A 21,431-nucleotide genomic window follows, 5' to 3' on the forward strand; every position below is an offset into this window, starting at 1 on the left:
TGTAGATCCAGGTTATCATAAAAACAAACTTAATTATTTTCTCACTTCACACCCAAAGCAAAGTCCATCACGGCGGGGCTTTGCTGGTGGAAAGATGAACAGAGAGAGAGATGGACGGAGTTGGGTAATGCTTCAGACCCAGGAGGATCTTGGCATGTGATGGCTGCAGATTGGAAAGCACAACTTTCCGTGAAAATAAGATGTTTTGTTGCACTTATTGTAATGGCTGGAAAATACAGGAAAAGGTATAAGTCGAAATGCAGAAAAAGAGAAGGAGGAATTAAGAACGTGAATATTTTTAGAAAAGGGACCTGAGAGTAGAAATTTGGCTGAGCCTGTCTTTTCACAGGAAGTGAAGCAGGGAGGGGGAAGCTCTAGAGTAACTGACCCTCCTCTCAAGGTCGAGGGCTGTGCTGTTATTGTCTCTCTGTGCCCAGTGCGCCCATCTCAGGCACTATATAAGTATTCACTGACCTAGTCAATGGTCAATTAATATTCTTCCATACAAATCCTAACCACTAGGCTCTTCTCTAATGGGAATTCACTTCTTTACTCCTTCAAGGACGCTTGTCAGATCCTTCTGAAACGCCTTGAGCCCATCGTTAAGGAAAATCCAAAAGGCACATGGGAAGATTGGGTAAGTGTTCCACTCGGCTACTACACATGAGAAAATAATGCAAACTAGTGCCAAGAGAACCATGGCAGCACAGTCATACCATGTACAGATGCTTCTTCCAAGACTGGGCAAGATCATCTATGGCCCAAAGGCTGAGACGGCTGATCCATGATGTGCACCAGGTATATGTGGAGAGAGCACACTGAGAGGAGGAATAGAAGTGTATGAAGAATACCCAGCAGGCCGTGCGCACCCTGCTTAGATAAGAAAGGAGAGGAAAAGAGTGAGCCTTCTTCAGCCACACCCACACACAGATGCACACAAACACACACACACAAATGATGTGATGAGTAAGGAGGAAGAAAGCTAAGACATAATTGCTATTGAATAAATCCCAAGGGAAATAACTTGCGTAATCCAAATTTACAATGCCCTGTATACTAGCTCATTGGCACAATTATCTCACACTTGCACACGCACTGTCTGGAGTGCTGACGCTTAGGAATGCAGGCCCACACACCTTGTGAATGAGCCCGTGCATCACAGGCGTGCAGCAGGGCTCTATTTTATTAGTTTCCTGCAGAGTTCTGAGCTCCATCAGGAGGAAACTGTCAGTGGACCAGCTGAGGGAAAGGATATTATGTTGAGTTCTACTATTGGTAACAAAGCAACAACAACAATGATCAGATGTCAATTTTAAGACATATTTTCATTTTGAATGTGTTCATGCCCACCTGTCCGATGGTATATTTATTTTAACTAAATATGCTCATTCTGCAGATAAAAACTGCTTTTGAACAAAGTATCAGCCTTTCTGCCACAGGATTCTTCAGGTAAAAATTACAATAACATCTTGACTTAGCTGAGAACCTGTGAGGTAACCCAGTCACTCTGGGCCTCCATTCCCTCATTTGTAAAGTATGTTTTCATCTTGTGGTCTCCGAGGTCCCTTCTAGGTCCCAAAGTCTGTGACTTCGCATAGGCCTTTGAGCTGTGTCCAAAGGTATACTAAAGAAAAATACTTCTATTGGGTAAAAAAAAATTAAGGCACGACTTACAGCAGCTAATCATTATTTTCTTTATTGTGAAAAATAAAGAATAATAATGTTCTTTATTATGAATAATAAAAAGAAATAACTTGAAACCCAGTTTTGCAAACCTTCCTCCCAATACCATAAAAACCTTTCTGTGTTGAAGCTCCTCGCTAGACAGGAGGAGATGGGCAGGTGACCACCACCCACTGGCATTCCTGCGCGTCCAGTGGTGGGGGGCCCTCGGTAAACGCAGGTTAATGGAAGGAAGCCCAGATAGGAAAGCTGATTGTCAAATTCTGGAAGTGTACGACATTAGTTTAACAATCCAATGAAACAAACCACCTACAGAGAGAAGGGGGGAGAGAGAGAGAGAGAGAGATCCTTAGGAAGAAAGAAGGAGAGGAGGTCACAGTGCAGCCCAGTGCCCTGTGCATTGTGAGTCCTGAATTCCTGCGTTCAGTTACCAGGAAGAGAGCAAATCAGCCCTGATCTGATTCTCCATTATAAACTAACACATTTTCCATTATAAATTAACACATTGAACTGCCAGCCCCCCCCCTTTTTTTTATCAGCTAGAGGATCCCTCTTGGAATGCTGATAAAATCAACTGAGGTTCTCAGTGTGCAGAGCTAAAGCAGATGTGTCAAAATGCAAATCTGGAGGTCTGAGCCCAAACCGTCTGTTGGCTTCTCCCTATTTGTGACATCCTCACTACAGCGCAGAGTATCCTCTTTTAAATGGAGGCAAAGATTAGTGTTACTCTAACTAGCTAGGTTGTGAGTACAAGTAGCAGTTTAAATGAGTTCAAAAGGCAGTAGAGCCCTGGCTGGGTGTCTCATGTGTCCGGAGCATTGTCCTGCACATCGAAAGGGTGCGGGTTTGACCCCCAGCCAGGGCACATAACTAGGTTGCAGGGTTCAGTCCCTGATCCAGGCTTATGCGGGAGGCAACCAATCCATATTTCTCTCTCACATTGATGTTTTTCTCTCTCTCTCTCAAAAATCAATAGACACATCCTTGGGTGAGGATTTAAAAAAAAGAAAAGAGAAGGTAGTTAAAATAAACAACAAAGAAATGCTATCATAACTTCATAACTTGGTAACTTTAAAAATGAATCAATACTGTTTGCAAACACACACCAACACAGGCACACCCTACACTAAAGGGCTTCATTTCTTTCATCAGGGGCTACAAGGCCTTCATGGACTGGGAGAAGGGGGAGGGTGAACCGTTTCCTTACTACATCTATGGAGCAGCCTGTTCCGAGGTTGAAATTGACTGCCTGACAGGAGCTCACAAGGTAATATAACTTCCCTCCTGGCAAGTAAAAACAATAACAAAACCGCAGTGGACATTAATAGCCCAATTTCATTATGTAATACTTGTATACAATAAGAACAAGAGTCAGTTGCTGTGGGAATGTCTAGAGATCCAGCTTTATCCTGCATTTCCACTTAAGAAGTAGTTCAAGAAGGAGTTGCCTGTAAGAGCCTAAAATGCATCGTTTCTTATTCTACATCAGATAATAAAATCCATCTTCCAAAATTTTCGTAAAAAAGTGAGGGGGGGTTGTTTCTAAAGGAAGATTAAGTTATGTAATCTGAAGGAATAGGTAATTCAGCAAATTTTCTTGAGTAAACATTTTGAAAGCACATAGCAATGTGATAAACTTTCTCCAAGGTCAGTTATCCCAAGGGTACTACTGATCTAAAGAAATAGATTGAGGATGGGAAGATAAGGGGAGGGTTGTAAAAAAAATTTTGTGTCTGTTAGCTAATTGGGTATCCAAGAAACCATGTACTGAAGGAAGTCATATTTATGCAAAAATGAATACCCCAAATACCATTCTGGGAACAGAGATTACAGAAAGCTTTAATAAAATGTAGTTTAGTCTAAAGTTTAGTCAATTGTTAGGAAATCTGCAGGATTGACCAGTGACACATCTAAATCCCATGTACAAATTATTCCAACATCATCTCGAACCATCCTGCCCCAAAATAGAAATGGCCAATTCATGTAAAATAAAAAGGACTCTGCTAACATGGACTTGTAAATCTTCTCAAAATGTCTTCGATTTGTTCCATTGTTGATTGACTTGTCCACCACTTAAATATTATGTGAATAAGACTTTTAAAAATATAGTAAATGAAGGGATATCTAAAGAGCCTTCCAATGTCACTCAAGTTCATCCTTAGGACACAATTACTATGATGTCTCCCTTTTCATTAGAGATCATTGCCAAGAAGTGACTCACGAAATAGAATCACAGATTGCTAAACTGTGTATCCTAATGTATGTCACACCATGACACACACAGATAATGATGTTTGCACAGCACCGTGTGGCAAACAAGAAATTCGTGGTGGCAGGTGATTGGGCTGCCCCCAAGCCCCAGATGTCAGTGCCACTGTCCAGCCTCAGCGTTGAGAACCCTGTGCCCTACCTGAGGCTCCACACTAGATGGGAAGCTGTTGTTAGAAATCAACTCATTTTCTTTTTTATTTTTTAAAAGATTTTATTCAACTAGTTTTCTGATCCTCCACCTTTAAGGTGGTGTTGCCAGATCTAGCAAATAAAAATGCAGGATACCCAGTTAAATTCGAATTCAGATAAACGACAAAATAATTTTCTGGTATAAATATGTTCCACACAATATTCGGGACATACTTATTATATCTGGTGATTCCACCTGAAGTCCTTGGTATAAATCCCCAAAGGAATGGACCTGATGGATGGATCTTCCAGAATGCATGATGCCTCCCTTGTTACAGTTTAAGGTCCAGTCATTTCAGGATCAATAGTTTATTCTTTTAATTAGAGACAAATCAGAGAATGTTGCTGGTCAACTAAAACATCTGATAATTCAGTTAGTGCAAAGCCACCTCTTCCTGTTGTCCAACCCCCACAAGGCAAAATAAAACAGGTTTCAAGATGGGAGTAAGTTGAAGGCAGCTCTGAGGTGTGTCCAGTCTCCTGCCCCATCAAGGCCGAGAATGTGTGCAGGCTTATCCCAGTGCCCACAGGAGGGCACATGTGGGGCCAACGTTTGAATCAAAAGAGCATTTCCTAGTCAAAGAGCTAGACAGGAAGCAAGAGCCCAGGTGTTGGGCCTAAACAGAGACTGGTGGTGTTAGAGCAAGGACCAGACTCGGGGGCAGAAGGAAAGCCCAGAGATCTTCCTGAGACAGACCTCAGGGGCTTTCTGCAGCTCTGTAACTCTCTGTGTGCACGTGCCAGGTACCAACACTGAAGAGCCTGGTTAGTGTGATGTTTCTTGGGGAGGAAGTAGGTTAGCAAAGTCTAAGGTGGTCTCAATATTTGCCCTTACTATGTTTCAAGACCTTGCAAATCCCCAGATTCACATATGCTACTATGGCTGCACAATTTCCTCAGTAAAACAACATAAAAACACCTACACTGAACCATCATGAGGATTAGATGTGTTCATGAGTCATATCTGAGCAACAAGTCCAGGTTGAGAACCCGATGGACAACCAGGCTCAGTTATTGACTAAATGACACTCAAGTACAACAACATGCCATGTTGAGCCACTTAAGAGGGACTTTTGAGTCAAGAGGAGTCAGAACCACAAATACAAAAGACCCTCTGGGGCCACTGGCAGCGCCAGCACTAACTGTGAAGAATTTAACAGCTGCTGACCACCTCCACTGTGGGTGGAATTCCAGGGTGGTGCTAATTAATTAGCAGGGGTTCTGGAAAAATTTGGGACCACTCTAATAACTCTTTAAAATCTTTTCAAGTTTTCACACAGAAGTAATTGTGATTTTTGGCAGAAAATCAGAACAGACATCATCATGGACGCGTGTAGCAGCCTCAATCCAGCCATCGATGTCGGGCAGGTAGGTCCTGGCCCGCTGAGATGCCTGCTGCTTCCTGAGGGCCGTGGCGGAGGGGGGAGCAGCCTTCTGAAAAGGTCTGGTCTCACAGAGTTTGACATTTCCCCCCTTCAGGTTGAAGGAGCGTTTATTCAGGGAATGGGCCTTTATACCACCGAGGAACTGAAATACTCCCCGGAAGGTGTCCTGTACTCGAGAGGCCCGGATGAGTACAAAATTCCAACCATCACCGACGTCCCCAAGGAGTTCAATGTCTCCCTGTTGCCATCGTCACCAAACCCACTAACCATCTATTCCTCCAAGGTAAGCACCCAAACCAGCCACTGTGCCATGTGGTGGACCAGGCAGCATAATGAAGGAAAACAGCTGGACAAAATAAAAAATAAATGTCAACCATTCTACAGACCAGCTCAAGATAGGCTGTTAGAATTTGGAGGTGAATCACCTAGAGAAAAGTGAGAGTCGGGGAATCCCGGGCCAAGGTTCTCTGTATTAAATCCTCTGTCACTGAGAACTCTAAAATGCAGCAAAATCATCAATTGGATAGAATAATATTTTCACTCATGAACCTTAAGACTGAAATATTAAATGAGAATGAGGCCCAATGCTCCTGAAATCTTAGAAAACAGTGGCAGCATGAACAGAAAACCCTGGTCAAAGCCTCAGAAAACCTGGATTCCTGCCCCACCATCTCTGTGATTTTAGGCAGATCACTCACCTCAAAGGGGCTCAGGGTCCCCAGCCACACTTTGAAGTAATCCAAAGCGATGTTTCTCAACTGAGGCAGAAAGAGGTGGGGGACTTTCCCCCTCAGGAGACCTGTGGCAATGTCTGGAGACGTTTCACATTTCTGGGTTGTCTTCCCCACTACGGGGGAAGATGTTACTTCTCGTGGGTAGAGGCCAGGGACGCTGATAAATAGACCTTGATGCACAAGGTAGCCCTCGACAACAAAGAACTACCTGGCCCCTGTGTCAACGGTGTCGGAGAGCAAAGCCACCAACCCTCAGCCATTGCTGAGGTGGTAAAATCGCAAATTAAAATAAAGGTCAGCGAGTGTCTGCATTGCTGCATGCAGGTACTTGAAAAGCACCCTCACTGTTGCAACTGCATTTAGGTTTGAGATGTAGTATTGAAATTTACTTTTAAAATCTTTTGGGAGACTTCTTACTAATGGTGGCAAATTAATACCAAATGTAAATAAATAAATGAGTTCACATCTATCTTCCAGAATTTTATCGTTTCCAAACTGGATCCAGCTTGCAGCCCAGAAGCTTCCTTAGGGCTTACGGCGAGGAGGAGGGGCAGTCTTGAAAGGAAGGACAATCGACAGGGCCTTCCGGTTCTCTTTGGGCTGGAAATCACTCAAAAGGGAAAAGGCAAAGGATGCTCAGAGCCCACAGAAAGCAGCTTTCAGGCCACCAAGAGTAACAGGCAAGCAGGACCCTTGGGTTCCTGTGGTTGTGGCTGGCCACCCACAGGAAAATCATGGGTGTGCAGGTGTGAACAAAGTATACTAAGCAATAATAACAGGGACCCACCCAGTACCAGGTGCTGTGCTAGGTGCTTTTGCACTCTCTGAACTTCACGATGTCCTGTCAGATAGGTATCAGTCAGATGCATTGCCTGCATCTCACTCACAAAAGAGAATGGACTCAGAAAAATCTCACCCAGAGAAACCCAGGAGTAAGGACCAGAACTCAGTTTCAGTCTGTCCAGCTCAGGAGTTGCAAACTGGGGCCACTGGCCAAGTCTAGCCTGCAGATGCGTTTTCCTTGTCCCTCACAGTGTTTTTTAAAGGCAGGGAACTTTACTTGAAAAACAAATATCTAAATTTTCTTGAAAAATTGGATCATCTGGTCATTTTGGATGAATTTGATCATGAATTTGAATTTCTGGAAGGCAGCAATTAGCTAGAAATGAAGAAAGCTGCCTACTTTAGACAGGACACAGGTATCTCAACTTCACCACAAATCCTACAATTTCTTACTGACCTTCATGTTTTCGCATCACTCATTCATGTTACCCACTTCTTACAGGTGGTAGGCTTGCAACCCATTTTCTGGTACCAAAGCCTGGACTCTTTCTCCTAGACTACCCTGCCTCTCCCAACCCTGGAGTCATAATGAGGCATTTCTCTCCGCCCGTGAAGCTGGGCAGTTCAAGCCACTGAATGTGTTTTTCTGAATAGGGTACCCTCACCACACACACACACACACACACACACACACACACACACACACTTTCTCTCTCCCCTCTTGCCTATAGAATGAAGATTTAGCCCAAACAGGATTAAAGATAAGGGAAATTCATGTGGTATTGGGATTTTTAAGAGCACTCAAGCTTCATTCAGTCAGTAAGTCAATCAACAAACATTTATTGAGAGCCTTTTGTAAGACACTATACTAGGGCTTGGAGATACAATGGTAAGCAAAACCTGGACCCTGATTTCTAGTGACTTGTAGTCCAAAGTAGAAGATTCTAAAACCAATGTGCTTTCTTGCAGGGCCTGGGGGAATCTGGAGTGGCCCTGGGGTCATCTGTATTCTTTGCCATCACTGATGCTGTGGCCACGGCACGCAGAGAGAGAGACATAGCTGAGGACATCCCAGTGAAGAGCCCGGCAACTCCAGAATGGGTTCGAATGGCCTGTGCAGACCGGTTCACAGAGATGGTATGAAATTATGGCTTATTTTCCTAATAGGTGACTTTTCTTTTTCCTGCTTCTCATACTTCTTAGGTAAACTTATAACCTAATCTGTGTCTAATCAAATTGTAAGAGAGAAGTTAAAATCAGCCATAATCCCACTAACCAGGAATCACCATACTGCACACACACACACATCATTTCAACCATCTCTTTTAAAATAAATTATTTACATATAGATACACAATCTTTTTTTTAAGATTTTTATTCATTTCTGGAGAGAGAGGAAGGGAGGGAGAAAGAGAGGGAGAAAAACACAGATGTGTGAGGTTGCCTCTTGCAAGCCCCCACATGGAACCTAGCCCACACCCAGGCATGTGCCCTGACTGGGAATCAAACCAACAACCTTTCAGTTCACGGGCCAGCACTCAGCCCTCTGAGCCACACCAGCCAGGGCCAGACGCACAATCTTCACACTGGCCCAGGGTCTGTCATCAGCCCGACCGCCCTCCCTCCACCCATCCTCTAACTCATACACATTCATATGTAAAATGTACCTTATCTATAGGCTTCTTTACAAAATCAGGTCATCTCTGATGTGTTTGAAACGATTTGACCAGTGTAAATGGGAGTGACTCTGTGAGCCTCATTCTCAGGAAATCTGGATTGAGAAGATACTTTTTCCCATGAAAAATCGCTCAAAAAGTAGTTGCTTAAACCCAAAAAAATCCCAACTGGCCAGACTCATTTTTCCCACAAACTCATAATCTTTATTTATAGCCACTGGCATAAGTTTTGGAGGCGAGGGCCGGGCAGAATGTTTAACTTCTTAATAATAAGCCCCTTGTTACTAAGGCCACTTAGACCATGTCTAGAGTGAACATTTACCTGTCATACGTATCCTGACCTGCAATATTCCTGCCACTCCTCGGCCTCACATATATTTGAAACAATGAGCATATAAGCCCTTCAAATCCTTGAGGAGTTAGAGATTCAAGAGTCGCTCTGTCGTGGCCTCCAGACCCGCCCCCTACACACACCTGCCGCTGCCCGCACTTTGCTGGGCACCAGCAGGAACCAGCCATGAGTGGGGCCTCCCAGGGCAAGCAGCAAGGAGGAAGCCCCGACTCATGGTCTAGCAGAGAGCACAAGAAACACAAAGTATCGATTCTTTGGCTATTTCCTGTCGCAGGAAAAGGAACGCAAACCAGAAACCTGGGAGTTGGCCTGGCATTTCTCTCTCTTGTTCTAAGTGGCCAGACCTTCACCATGTCCTGTGCATTTTAACCCCTAACAATCTCCTACGTCCTCCATTTCTATCCACTCTGCTGCGCGTTCATTAAACAAACATTTGTTGAGTATCTAATAGGTGCCGGGCGTTATTCTGGGTGCTGGGAATATAGCAGTGAATGAAAGAGAATTATCTCTACTTACTCTCTGGAGCCCCTAAGTCCAGCCACCATCTCTCTAGCCTGGAGCAGAGCAGCCTCCTAGTGGTCTCCTGACACCCACCACAGCCAGAGACCTGTGGTGTGACAGATATGTTCAGGTCACTCTAGCACACAGGTAGCAAACACAAGGCCCGTGGGCCAAATCCAGCCCTCCACCTTGCTTTATCGAGCCTGGCACCCAGCTTCTACCCGGCTGCAGTGCCAAGCTCCTTGCTCCTAGTTAAGGAGTAGTTACATTTGTATGGTCCTAAAGTTACATTTGGCCCTTTGAAGGCTGACGTGCCCCTGGTGAAAATGAGTTTGACACCCCTACTCTAGCACAAGGTGAAAAGGTTCCCATTGCTCTGGGGTTAAAGATGAGACTTTGAAACCTGCCCCACCAAGTCTAGAAACCTGTGAGGTCCAGTATGGCAGGCCGCCCCCCCCCCCCCACCTCTCCAGCCGCAAGTGGCCCTCCCGCCCGGCCTTCTCTCTCCACCCTCCACGTGGCCTTGTTCCGTCTGTTCCTTGTATCAAGGACAGAGGCTCCGCCACGCTCCGGCTCCTGCTTGGAACCACCTTCTTTCTTTTCCTCACCTGGCTAAGCCCTGCTCCTCTTTCACATATTAATCATTTTCAAGAAATTAACTTGATACTTTCCTTATTGCACAGTTTGAGGTGCCCAGCACATAGTGCTGATGTTTACAGCTGTTTACAGCGGTTACTCTATAGCAGAGGAGAAAGAAACAATTCCCGTTCACTGTAAGTGCTTGGCTGACTCTGGGTTATCCCTGTGCATCAATGGAACAAAACTTTTCTAACGTAGCCTTAACTTTTCTTAAAGTCAGAGGAGTCGTGGATGTGGCTCCCACCTTGTTCGTCACCATGTGATCATTCATTCATCCAACATTCACTCAAACCCTTCCATGGTCCCAGCACCACTGGGGATCTAGAGACAGAGTGAGCTAGTCAACTTTGCCCACATGGAGCTTACATTTTATTGGGGAAAACAGACAGTAAACAATATAATTTCAGGTGATGATAAACCCGGTGAAGCAAAATGGAAGAATAGGAGGCTAGAATGCAATGGAGAAATTTATTATAGTTTACTTTTATGTGGTTTATTGAGAAGTTTCTCTGGGCATTCACATTGAAGCTGAGGCCTAGGATAAAGTGAAGGAGCAAGCATGAAGCTGGCACGGGCATGGTTAAGGCAGAGAACAGCTAGTACAAAGGCCCTGAGGCAGTTTCAATGGATTTAAAGTAGACTTGGACTAAGTAGCTCTCAAAAGTAAATGATAGTCTTCTTCCTAAGTGTCTGATCTTGCTTCTCTGGTAGAAAAACGGCCACTAGAAGGTTGTAATTGTTCTCCCTGGTAGGGAGAGCAAAGAAATAGAAGTCTATGGATGCACCACTTACCTTCACGTCAGCACGGTGACACCTGGACAGTCCTTCCCATCCACAGTTTTCCTGGCAACCAGCCTCTGGCATGATCAAGGTCTAGTCTTCTGATCTTCAGAAATTATGTTCATTCTGTCAGCAGGCCTCCTGAAGTTTTACCAGCCTGGCTCCCCATACTGACCAGTCTTCTTTAAGTATGGTGGAACAAATCTGAGCCTGTATCAGCATTTACATTTGATCAAACTACAACATGGTTTTTAAATTGGAATATGTCATGATTCTCACTGCCATACAGCAGTGTACCGTATTAAAAAATTTTAAGAAGCATAGATGCTAACATTTTTTTGCATTTGCCTTTGAATGGTGTTGTTAAAACACAGCTTGCCTTGACAGGTGAAAAGATGAGAGGATCAGATGTCCATGTGCTGAAACTCGGGCACTGCAAAGTCTAAAGCCTATCCTTTCAATGAGCTCCTTGTAACCACAGGAAAAGTACTTCTTACAACCATAAGGAAAGAAACAGCTTGACTATGTCTGCTCCTTAAATAGAAATGAGGGGTGCCCTGACTGGTGTGTCTCAGAGGGTTGGGTGTCATCCCACAAAGCAAACCATCTCCAGTTTGATTCCAGGCGGGGACATACCTGGGTTGTGGGCCAGGTCCCCAGTTTCATGCAAGAAACCAATGGATTGAGTTCTCAAACTAGAAAATTGAGTTCTCTCTTCCTCCTTTCCCTTCCCTCTAAAAATAAATAAATAAAAACTTAGAAAAAAAGAAATGAAGGTCAAACACAGTACTTTTACTTCTGGAACTACATAAAATATGCATTCGAATGCTCGTAAAAGCACTGTGTAAATACAAGTCACTGTAAATATTACAGTTAAGGTCTCCACCAAACACCCATAACTGTTAGTGACCTTCAAAAGGCACCCCTCCCAAAGACTGTAAAAGTTTCCATATTAAGTCAAGTTGACCCGGTGAGGGCAGAAAAAATGACTCACGACTAGCAACCTCATTTTCCATGGCTTATTAGATTTAGGCTTCAACAGAAAGCAGGTGTTAGTAGGAAGGCTAGAGCATTTTTGTTGCAAAAGTTCTTCTATTTGAGGAAGCACTTACTGTATGAAAACACTTCCACACATGTGGCTCTGGTTCCTTTTTTAATGTATTTTATTAATTATGCCATACAGTTGTTCTATTTCCCCCCTTCATTCCCCTCCACCCTGCACACTCTCTCCCCCACCATTCCCCCCTTTAGTTTATGACCACGTGTCTCAAGTTCTTTAGATTCTATATTTCCCATACTATTCTTGCCCTCCCCCCTGTCTATTTTCTACCTACCATCTATGCTACTTATTTTCTGTACCTTCTCCCCCCTTCCCCTCCTCCCACTCCCCTGTTGCTAACCCTCCATTTGATCTTCATTCCTATGGTTCTGCTCCAGATCTAGCTGTCCACTTAGTTTGCTTTTATTTTAGGTGTGGTTGTTAATAACTGTGAGTTTGCAGTCCTTTCACTGTTCATCTTTTTTATCTTCTTTTTCTTAGGTAAGTCCCTTTAACATTTCATATAATAAGGGCTTGGTGATGATGAACTCCTTGAATTTGATCTTATCTGAGAAGCACTTTATCTGTCCTTTCATTTTAAATGAAAGCTTTGCTGGATAGAGCAATCTTGGATGTAGGTCTTTGGATTTCATGACTTGGAATACTTCTTTCCAGCCCCTTCTCTTGTGAGGTCTCTTTTGAGAAATCAGCTGACAGTCTGATGGGAACTCCTTTGTAGGTGACTGTCCCCTTATGTCTTGCTGCTTCTAGGATTGTCTCCTTCATTTTAATCTTGGCTAATGTAATGATGATGTGCCTTGGTGTGTTCCTTCTTGGGTCCAACTTCTTTGGGACTCTCTGAGCTTCCTTTGCCAGATTGGGGCAGTTCTCCTTTATTATTTGTTCAAATAAGTTTTCCACTTGTGGCTGTTCCGCTTCCCCTCCTGGTACCCCTAAAATTTAGATGTTGGAACATTTAAAGATGTCCTGAAGGTTCCTAAGCCTCTCCTTATTTTTTTGAATTCTTGTTTCTTCATCCTTTTCTGTTTGGTCATTTTTTTCCTCCTTCTGGTCCACTCCTTTGATTTGAATCCCAGTTTCCTTTCCATTACTATTGGTTTCCTGCGTATTTCCATTTATTTCAATTAGTTTAGCCTTCATATGTTCCTCTAATTTGTGACTAAAATCAACCAGTTCTGTGAGCATCCTGATCACCAGTGTTTTGAACTATGCATCTGAAAGTTTAGCTATTTCTTCATCGCTTAGATTTATCGGTTCTGGGGCTCTGAGTTGTTCCAGAGCCATGTTTTGATCTGTTTGTGCCTGTTGCGTATGAGGAGAGGAGCCTTAGGTGTTCACCAGGGCGGGGCCACCCAGGTCGCTGGTTTGTGCTGCTGTATGTGGGGGCGGGGTCAGAGAGGGACAATAGCAGTCCCCTCTGCCACTTCCTGCCACTGGGGCCTGCGAGGTCCATCTCACTGCTAGCTCCTTCACTGGTTTATCTGCGCACAAATGTGTGACCTCGATCAGCCCTCAGTGGGTCCACTGCCTTGTGCCCTCAGTGGGTCCGCCTGCTTCTCCACACCTGGGATCAGCCCACGGCTGCTGGCTCTGCCCCTCTTATGGGTGTGGCTGAAGGGTTCGTTGTTGTCAGACTTCCCGTGTAGTTCAATTTTCTGTGGTTTGGCTACATTTTTGTTGCTAAAACTTTGTTGTTTTTAAACTTAGTTGTGCGAGAAGGCACAGTGCTTCCACCTATGCCTCCATCTTGGCGGAATTCTCTGGTTACCTTTCTAAGAGTCGTTGCTTTTATCCATGGGCCCTTCCTGAGGTGGCTCCTGGCCAGAGCGGTGGAGCCCATGGCCGTTTCAGCTCTGAGCCCAGGGGAGCAGCCTGGCTCAGCCAGACGTGGGCCCAAACGTTGTGTCTATATACAATTTCCTTTTGGGGAGATGAAAGAAAAGTGTATTTTTTGGAAAATGTGTTTTATAGAGTCACTTAAAAACTACTCTTTTTAAAGAGGACATTTTTATTTATTATAATTAACACTTTCAGGTTAGTACTTTTCCTTGGAAACGATGATTTCATTTTCTAAAACACCTTTAAGATTCTTCTAGCCAGTGTGGCTCGGTTGGTTGGAGCAGTCCCATGCGCCACAGGTCACGGGTTTAATGCCTGGTCAGGGCACACACCTAGGTTTCGGGTTTGATCCCTGGTCGGGACGCATATGGGAGGCAGCCAATCAATGTTTCTCTCTCTCTCCCCCCACCACCCTTCCCAGCCCCCAAATCAGTAAATGCATAAAAAAATTTTTTTAATCTTTGGGATTCAGAGACATAAAGGATTTCACTGCCCCCACAATTAGAGAAATACTGTCTCGGAGAATTTGGCAGTAGGACAAACACAAAAACCTTGTTTCCTTGTTATCACCAGCAGCAAAATGTATTTACTGAAGTGAACTAGAGACGTGGGGGGGGGCGGCTGCTGCCGCAGTGGGAGCCATGTCGAGCCAATTAGCAGAGCCAGTTTCCATCTCCTGGGAGCTAAAATCAGACAACTCAGCTTAGAAACAAGTCTGTAAACAGGTTTCAGCTCACTCCACATTTTGAAGGGGCAGCTTTCTAATGCTGACTCATAAGGAATCCTTGCGACCACAACAAATGGCTCCGTCACATGTCAGACTGAGCCCTGGTTCTATGGTAACTTCACGGGAAAGAGCTTCTCATTCTAGACCAGTGCTCAGTTCAAATCAGCCGTACCTGCCCTGCCCCTGTCATTCCATAACAGTGAATCAACCCTTCTCTCCTGGCACACACAAACGAATTACTAAAATTTCTGCAACACACCGAAAAATAAATTTTTTGCCGATCTGACAAAAACTTTGTTCTGTTGTTGTATTGGATGTTGTCACTTTTTCAATATGACAATCTAAGGGAAAAGAGGCCAGTGCTCCAAGTACTAAAAATTCTCGTGGCACATTAGTTGAAAAGAGCTGTTCTCTAAGGCCGGCCTTTACATTCCCCACTTTGTAAACCCTCCTCCGTCCCCCTCTCCCGCTTTCCTTCCTCTGTAGCACTACTGCCATCACCACCCACATGTCTCATTTTCTCTCCCTGCTTCTTTTGCACTTCTAGTTGCCCAGACGCCGTGAGAGCTGGCAGCACTTACAGTGCCACCTGTTCAGTAAAGGCAGCCCTTCCTGCCAGATGTAGGAGAGGCGTGTGCACATTTCCGGTGCTGCAGGCAGCCTGGTTTACCTGTGCTGCAGTCGGCTGGCTCACCCATGTCCTCTGCACAGCCTGGCATTTCTCTGAGCTGGGAGAGGGGTGCAGCCTGTCCTCCGAGACTGCATTCTGCTTCCTGTGGTTCTGGAACCTTCCCCCATAACACGTAGAAACATGCAGTCTCCTGGTTGTTCTGCTGAAAGCTAAGCCACAGATAACTGGCAGGGCTTTAAAGCAGCACAGACACACCCAGTCACATGGACTGTGTGAGATGGGACGCAGATGCAGACTGCACGACTCGGGAGGTGACTCAGAGTGGCAGTGCCTTTCTTCCTCAGAGTGACAAGCATACTCCCCATTCCAAGACTCCTGTGCACACACACATGTACAAAACACAATGCACACACATGCACACACATTTCACATTCTTTGCCCTGCATCTCACACTGTCTTGGAAGAGGTTTTTCGTCACTCTAACAGGCTGTGAAACATGCTTGTCCCAGGAGGCAGGGACTGAGTCTGTTCTCTTCAATGCTTGGACATGGACCCATTGTACAACTGAAGGTAGATTATCAGATACTGTTATTAAGTGTATATTTCTGTATCTAAAACTCTCCTATCTGGTCTCTGGAAGGTTACTCCTTTATGTGAGAGAATCAGGGGAAGAGGAAAGATAGGGGAGGCACTAAGAAAGGAAGAGGACGAAGCTGGAGGCATTCCTCAGATTCAGAGAGGGAATGAGCAGGGCAGGATGTGAACCGGGAAGGAGTACCAATGCGCTGCTTTAACTCAGTTAACACAGGGCCCTGGAGGCAGAGGGACCTGGGTTGGAATTCCAGCTTTACCGGTCAGGATTTATTTATATTGTCTGATCACTGCATTTCCTTATCTATAAAATGGGGGGAGGGAGGAGTGCAGAAAATAATTATAATTACTTAACAGGGTTGTTGCAAGATTTAACAGCAACCTTGATAACACACAACAAGCATTTAGCAGTTGACCACATGTAGACAGTGATCGATACGCACTGACAACGATGACGATTGAGTCAGAAGTCCCCAAGAGCACCGTCAGTGTCAGAGATTCACGAGGTGGACTCACAGGACTTAGAACACTGTTATGTTCATGGTTTGGTTCATTACAGTGGAAGGATACAGATTAACATCAGCAAAGGGAAAAGGCAGGCAGGGCCGATTCCAGGACAGACCAGGTGTAAGCGTCCAGTGGTCTCATCCCAGCATTTGATTCTCCCAGCAAGAATATCCAAGAAGATGCACAAGGTATTGCCAGCCAGGGAAGCTCACCCGGGTCTTGGCATTCAGGTTGCTTCTTGAGCATCAGCCACATAGGCCTAGGTCACCTGCGTAGCTGACCTTAGCTACTCAGTGTTCAGTATTTCCAGAGGTCATTGATGCCACAAAGCCCAAGGCCTCAGATAAACAAACACACTCTTCTCAGACAGGGTATTTCAAGGGCTTAGGACCAGGGGAGCCCAAACTTTGGGCATCTCTGGGCCACACTAGGAGAAGAAGAATTGTCTTGGGGCCACACATTGAATATATTGCAACACATAATCACAAAAAAATCTCATAATGTTTTAAGTAAATTTATAATTTTGTATTGGGTCACATTCATAGTCATCCTGGGCCTCGTGCAGCCTGTGGGCCGCAGGCTGGACTCCCCTGGCAGTGTTATCTCCCAGGAGCTGGTCAAAGGCTAAATTTTTCTTTAGAATGTGCAGGGTTTGGACAACCCAGGCCTGCTGAGTGGATCTTTTACTACACAATAATGACGATGAAGATAATGATAAAGAATTCTGGATTGGTGGCAACTACTACTGACATTAGGCCTTGACACCAATGAGACTGGACACAGACATATCTCGGAAGCTGAGATTTATCTAAAAGTGGAATCAGTCTGGATGGCCACCATGAATACATTGCATTCATTATGGCTATCAAGAACCAACCAGGGAGCCCTGACTGGTGTGGTTCAGTGGATTGAGCGCTGTCCCACAAACTAAAATGTCACCAGTCCAATTCCCAGTCAGGGTACATGCCTAGGTTATAGGCCAAGTTCCCAGTTGGGGGCGTGTGAGAGGCAACTGATAAATGAATGCTTCTCTCTCTCACTGATGTTTCTCTCCCTCTTTTTCTCCCTCCCCTCCCTCTAAAAATATAAAGTCTCTAAAAAAAAAACCCAAGAAGAAAAAAAAGAACCAACTAGGGAGAAAGAGAAGGAGGGAGGAAGGGGTTGATAGCACCAGGCAGGGGAGAAGATACAGGGAAGATCACCAAAGACCAAGGAAGAGCAGCGTAAGTCCCAGGGCTGGATCTCTGAAACCAAAAAAGAAAGGTATGTCTTCACTTAAGCTGCTGGGGAGTAAATAAGACCCAAGAAGCCCGAGGTAGCAAAATAACGAATATTGATCTGAGTTCCAGAGGGAGAACTTAAGTGGGGTGGTTGGTAGGGTAATAATATGGGTGTGATCATTTATACTTTCAATTCAAACATTTCACCTAAAAGGTCATGGGGTGTGCTTAAATGTGATATTGTTAGGTTGCCAGAATCACATGCTTATGATTTCGTAGTACAAGATTGTCTAATAAAAAAGGGGCATTGTTGTGATGCACCCTGTATAATTCTCTTTGAGATTCATGTCTTGGAGGCAAAGGAGTTAGGTAGCTAATGAAGTGCCTTCTTACTTAACAACATGAAGTGGAGCAGGAATAACAACTCCAGACCCTCTGTCTCTTCAGAGGTGTCACTGGAAAGGGAGGATATAGTCCTTTTCCCAAGATAATCCTGCCTCCTCCCATCAGCAAATGTTTCCCAAACCTACAGGTTTGATATAATTTTCCTGGTGAAATATTGCAATGGTATTTTGATATTAAGGTATATGAATTTGCTTTCTTTCTCAGATCCCGAGAGATGACCCGAAGACATGTGAACCTTGGTCTATCCCTGTGGCATAACACTGCTGTCATTTCTTTAAAAGGTAAGAGCAAGAAGCTGAAACATGCTTATTCAGAAAGGGAAACCAGATCTGCCACTCCTTTGTGTGCAATGGAAATTCGGGGTGGCAGGAGGGGGGTATAAGGGGACTGAATGGTAGTGGAAAACATACAATAAAGATTAATAAAAAATAAATGAAAGAAACGGCAGTTGTGGGGGTGGAATTTAGGATGGCATGAGTATATAAATCAAGTTTCATTTTTAAAGATTTTATTTTTATTTATATTTAGAGAGAGAGGAAGGGAAGGAGAGAAACATCAATGTGTGGTTGCCTCTCGTGTGCCCCCAAGTGGGGACTTGGCCTGCAACCCAGGCATGTGCTCTGACTGGGAATCGAACCACCGACACTTTGGTTCGCAGCCCGCACTCAATCCACTGAGCTACGCCGGCCAGGGCTTCAAGTTTCATTTTAAAATCTTTTAAAAAATTTATATTTATAGAGAGGGGAAGGGAGGGAGAAAGAGGGGGAGAGAAACATCAATGTGCAAGAGGTATATCAGTAGGTTGCCTCTCACACCCACCAGCCCCTGGGAACCTGGCCCACAACCCAAACATGTGCCCTGCCTGGGAATCGAACTGTCCACCCTCCAGTTCTCAGGCCAGCACTCAATCCACTGAGCCACTCCAGCCAAGGCTCATTTTTTAAATCTCGTTCAATATTTCAACCCATTAACCCCTAACAAGCATGACTTTCGATAATGACGAAGGAAGATCAGGGCATTTTACTTAGCATAGCCCTTTTCCTTTTCATTGTAAAATAAAATTTTACAATGAAAATGCTATAGATTAATATATTTTAAAAATCCTACTTCTTGATATTTTTTGAGAATCACTACAACTGGAGTGCAACACATCACATTAAAATCTGATTACTACATTAAATAATTAGTGCTATTTGGAAGAGTTACCCGATTGTTTTCATTGACTCCAACTGCTACAACTCTGCACTGCTGCTTAACACAGAACGCAGAGCACTAAGGGCTTGGAGAGCTGACCTGAAACTATCTGGGAAATATATGCTGTCAAAGAAACACATTTTCCTCGCTAGAAAGTTAAACTGCTTTTCTGCACACTTAATGGACAACATTAGAGAAACTGGAAGCAGGCCAAAACTGCATCATAGATTCAGAGAAACAATATATGTAATCAAACTCTAATTTTCCAATTAAATGTCTAAAACAACCCACAAGTATTCACATACATATGTTTACTTTCATTGTGCTTTGTCAAATGAGAACTTGTATCAATGACTTTGCTAGATCAGACCAAATAATCGATGAGATTTTTGTTTCTCCTTTCATAATAACAACAAAAACCAAAACAGGCAACACTTTAAATTATATTTTTAAATTAATATAAAATAGTAATTCAAACCATACACCCAGGGAAGGGGGACCAAATATCTGAGTTCTTTAAATATTCTCTCTCTCTACCTCTTTCTTTGTAAGTCTTAAAGTTAAACGTGGATTTGGTGGTAAATCCGCTCTCATTCCTGTGTGAAGGAAGGTGTGTGAAGTGCATAATAGCACTGTGCCCAACACTAGTACTCACTACAGGATCACTACTCACACACACTCAGATGTGCAAAATACCAAATTCTAACAAATTAGAGCCCACCAATAAATAAACTGAGTTGTCAAGTTTTTATATAGATTTTAAAGACCATTCTTTGATTGCAAGACAAATTTAAAAAACAAGACAGCCCTGGCTGCTGTAGCTCAGTGGATTGAGTACCAGCCTGTAAAACAAAGGGTCACTGGTTCGATTCCCAGGCAGGGGACATGCCTGGGTTACGGGCCAGGTCCCCAGTAGAGGGCTTGCAAAAGGCAACTACACATTAAAATTTTTCTCTCTCTCCCTCCTTGCCTTTCTCTCCAACAATAAATATATAAAATCTTAAAAATTAAAAAAAAATTTCTTGCCACTTTATCACTTGCGGCTGTTTCTGTGTGCAGAATTTTCTCTATACTCAGCAATTAAAACAAAACTGAGTCCTTAACTCTCATCTCTTACCTGCAATATGTATGTGAATCTCTGATCTCATCCAGCCTCTTATTTTATAAATGAAGGCATGGAGGCCAAGGGAAAATAAGTAACTACCTAAATGTATTTATTCACATCCATGAAACTTACCAATCCAATTTTTCAACTATTTATTGAGGGATTTATACACTTTTGTAATTATTCTCTTTTCTTTCTCTTCCAGGTACTTCAGTTTCTTACAAGTGAAAAGATGGCTTGTTAACCTAACTGGACTCCACGTTGACATTCGTACACTACTGTGAAAAAAGCAATGACACAAAATTTAGAAACATTATTCACGTCTGATCATATTAACAAGATGAGTCATTATTTACAAATGATTAACTTAGACTTTCTAGCCTAGAGTCCACCAGACAGACCATGCAATAGTCACAAAATCAAGTTTAATGCTGAGTTGTTTCTGACAATAGCAGGTGAACATTGCGTTAAAAGCAAACTTTCCTTTGTGTCCATCCATTCTGAGCTGGTAATACAAGTTATAATCCTAGAATGAAAGACACTTCTCAGTAAATAAATATGTAATTACTTTTCCCACAGATGTGTTTGATTCAGTGGCCACAGGGAGGGACACCACAGAGTTCTACAAGGTTGAGGTTTTGTTTTGTTTTTACTGTGCATTGGCTGTGGGTCTGTGTGTTTGCATTTGGCAGCAAAGGTGTGGTTTTTCCTCATGTAGATCAGCTGTTCAACCGAGTGCTACTCTTGTGGAACTTGGAGGGCAAGCAATGTAAAATTGTTTTCAATGTAGTATCACAAACCCTTTTATTTTTTAATTTATTTATGAAAAACACCTAATCTGCTATCAAAGTTTCAGAAATACTTCATTGCTCAGTTTCCCATATATTGAAGTGAGTAACACAGAGCAAAAAATTAAAAATTGTAATTACCCCATGCTAATAGTTGAAAACATGCAGAATCCACCAAATTTCATTATGCAATTTTAGTGGACTTCAGAAAAGGAGAAACCAGCTTGACCAGAAAGTCAGGGAGTAAACTGACACTCTGTCAGCCAGGATTCACACGATCAGGCTCACCAAGCCTTTGACTGTCGTGATTCCTTGAAGTGAAGGAAGGGTAGGAAGGGCAGGCTGAGCTGAGAGCACCTGGCGATTGGTGA

At 43.7% G+C, this 21,431-nt stretch overlaps 1 protein-coding gene across 1 annotated transcript in view; it reads left to right on the plus strand.

Moving 5' to 3' along the window:
• Positions 1-21,226, plus strand: part of LOC119065518 (aldehyde oxidase 2-like) — a 75,583-nt gene extending 54,357 nt beyond the window's left edge. Inside the window, exons 29-36 of the mRNA XM_053665017.1 lie at positions 563-637; positions 1,397-1,449; positions 2,836-2,950; positions 5,446-5,511; positions 5,623-5,811; positions 8,015-8,182; positions 18,178-18,254; positions 20,478-21,226. Of these exons, the coding sequence (XP_053520992.1) occupies positions 563-637; positions 1,397-1,449; positions 2,836-2,950; positions 5,446-5,511; positions 5,623-5,811; positions 8,015-8,182; positions 18,178-18,231 (720 nt within the window). The 3' untranslated portion in view covers positions 18,232-18,254; positions 20,478-21,226. The remainder of the gene's footprint in view (positions 1-562; positions 638-1,396; positions 1,450-2,835; positions 2,951-5,445; positions 5,512-5,622; positions 5,812-8,014; positions 8,183-18,177; positions 18,255-20,477) is intronic.
• Positions 21,227-21,431: the final 205 nt, after the last annotated feature.

This window comes from Artibeus jamaicensis, unplaced genomic scaffold (assembly GCF_021234435.1).
Source record: "Artibeus jamaicensis isolate MK-2021 breed Jamaican fruit bat unplaced genomic scaffold, CSHL_Jam_final contig_391, whole genome shotgun sequence".
NCBI lineage: Eukaryota > Metazoa > Chordata > Mammalia > Chiroptera > Phyllostomidae > Artibeus > Artibeus jamaicensis.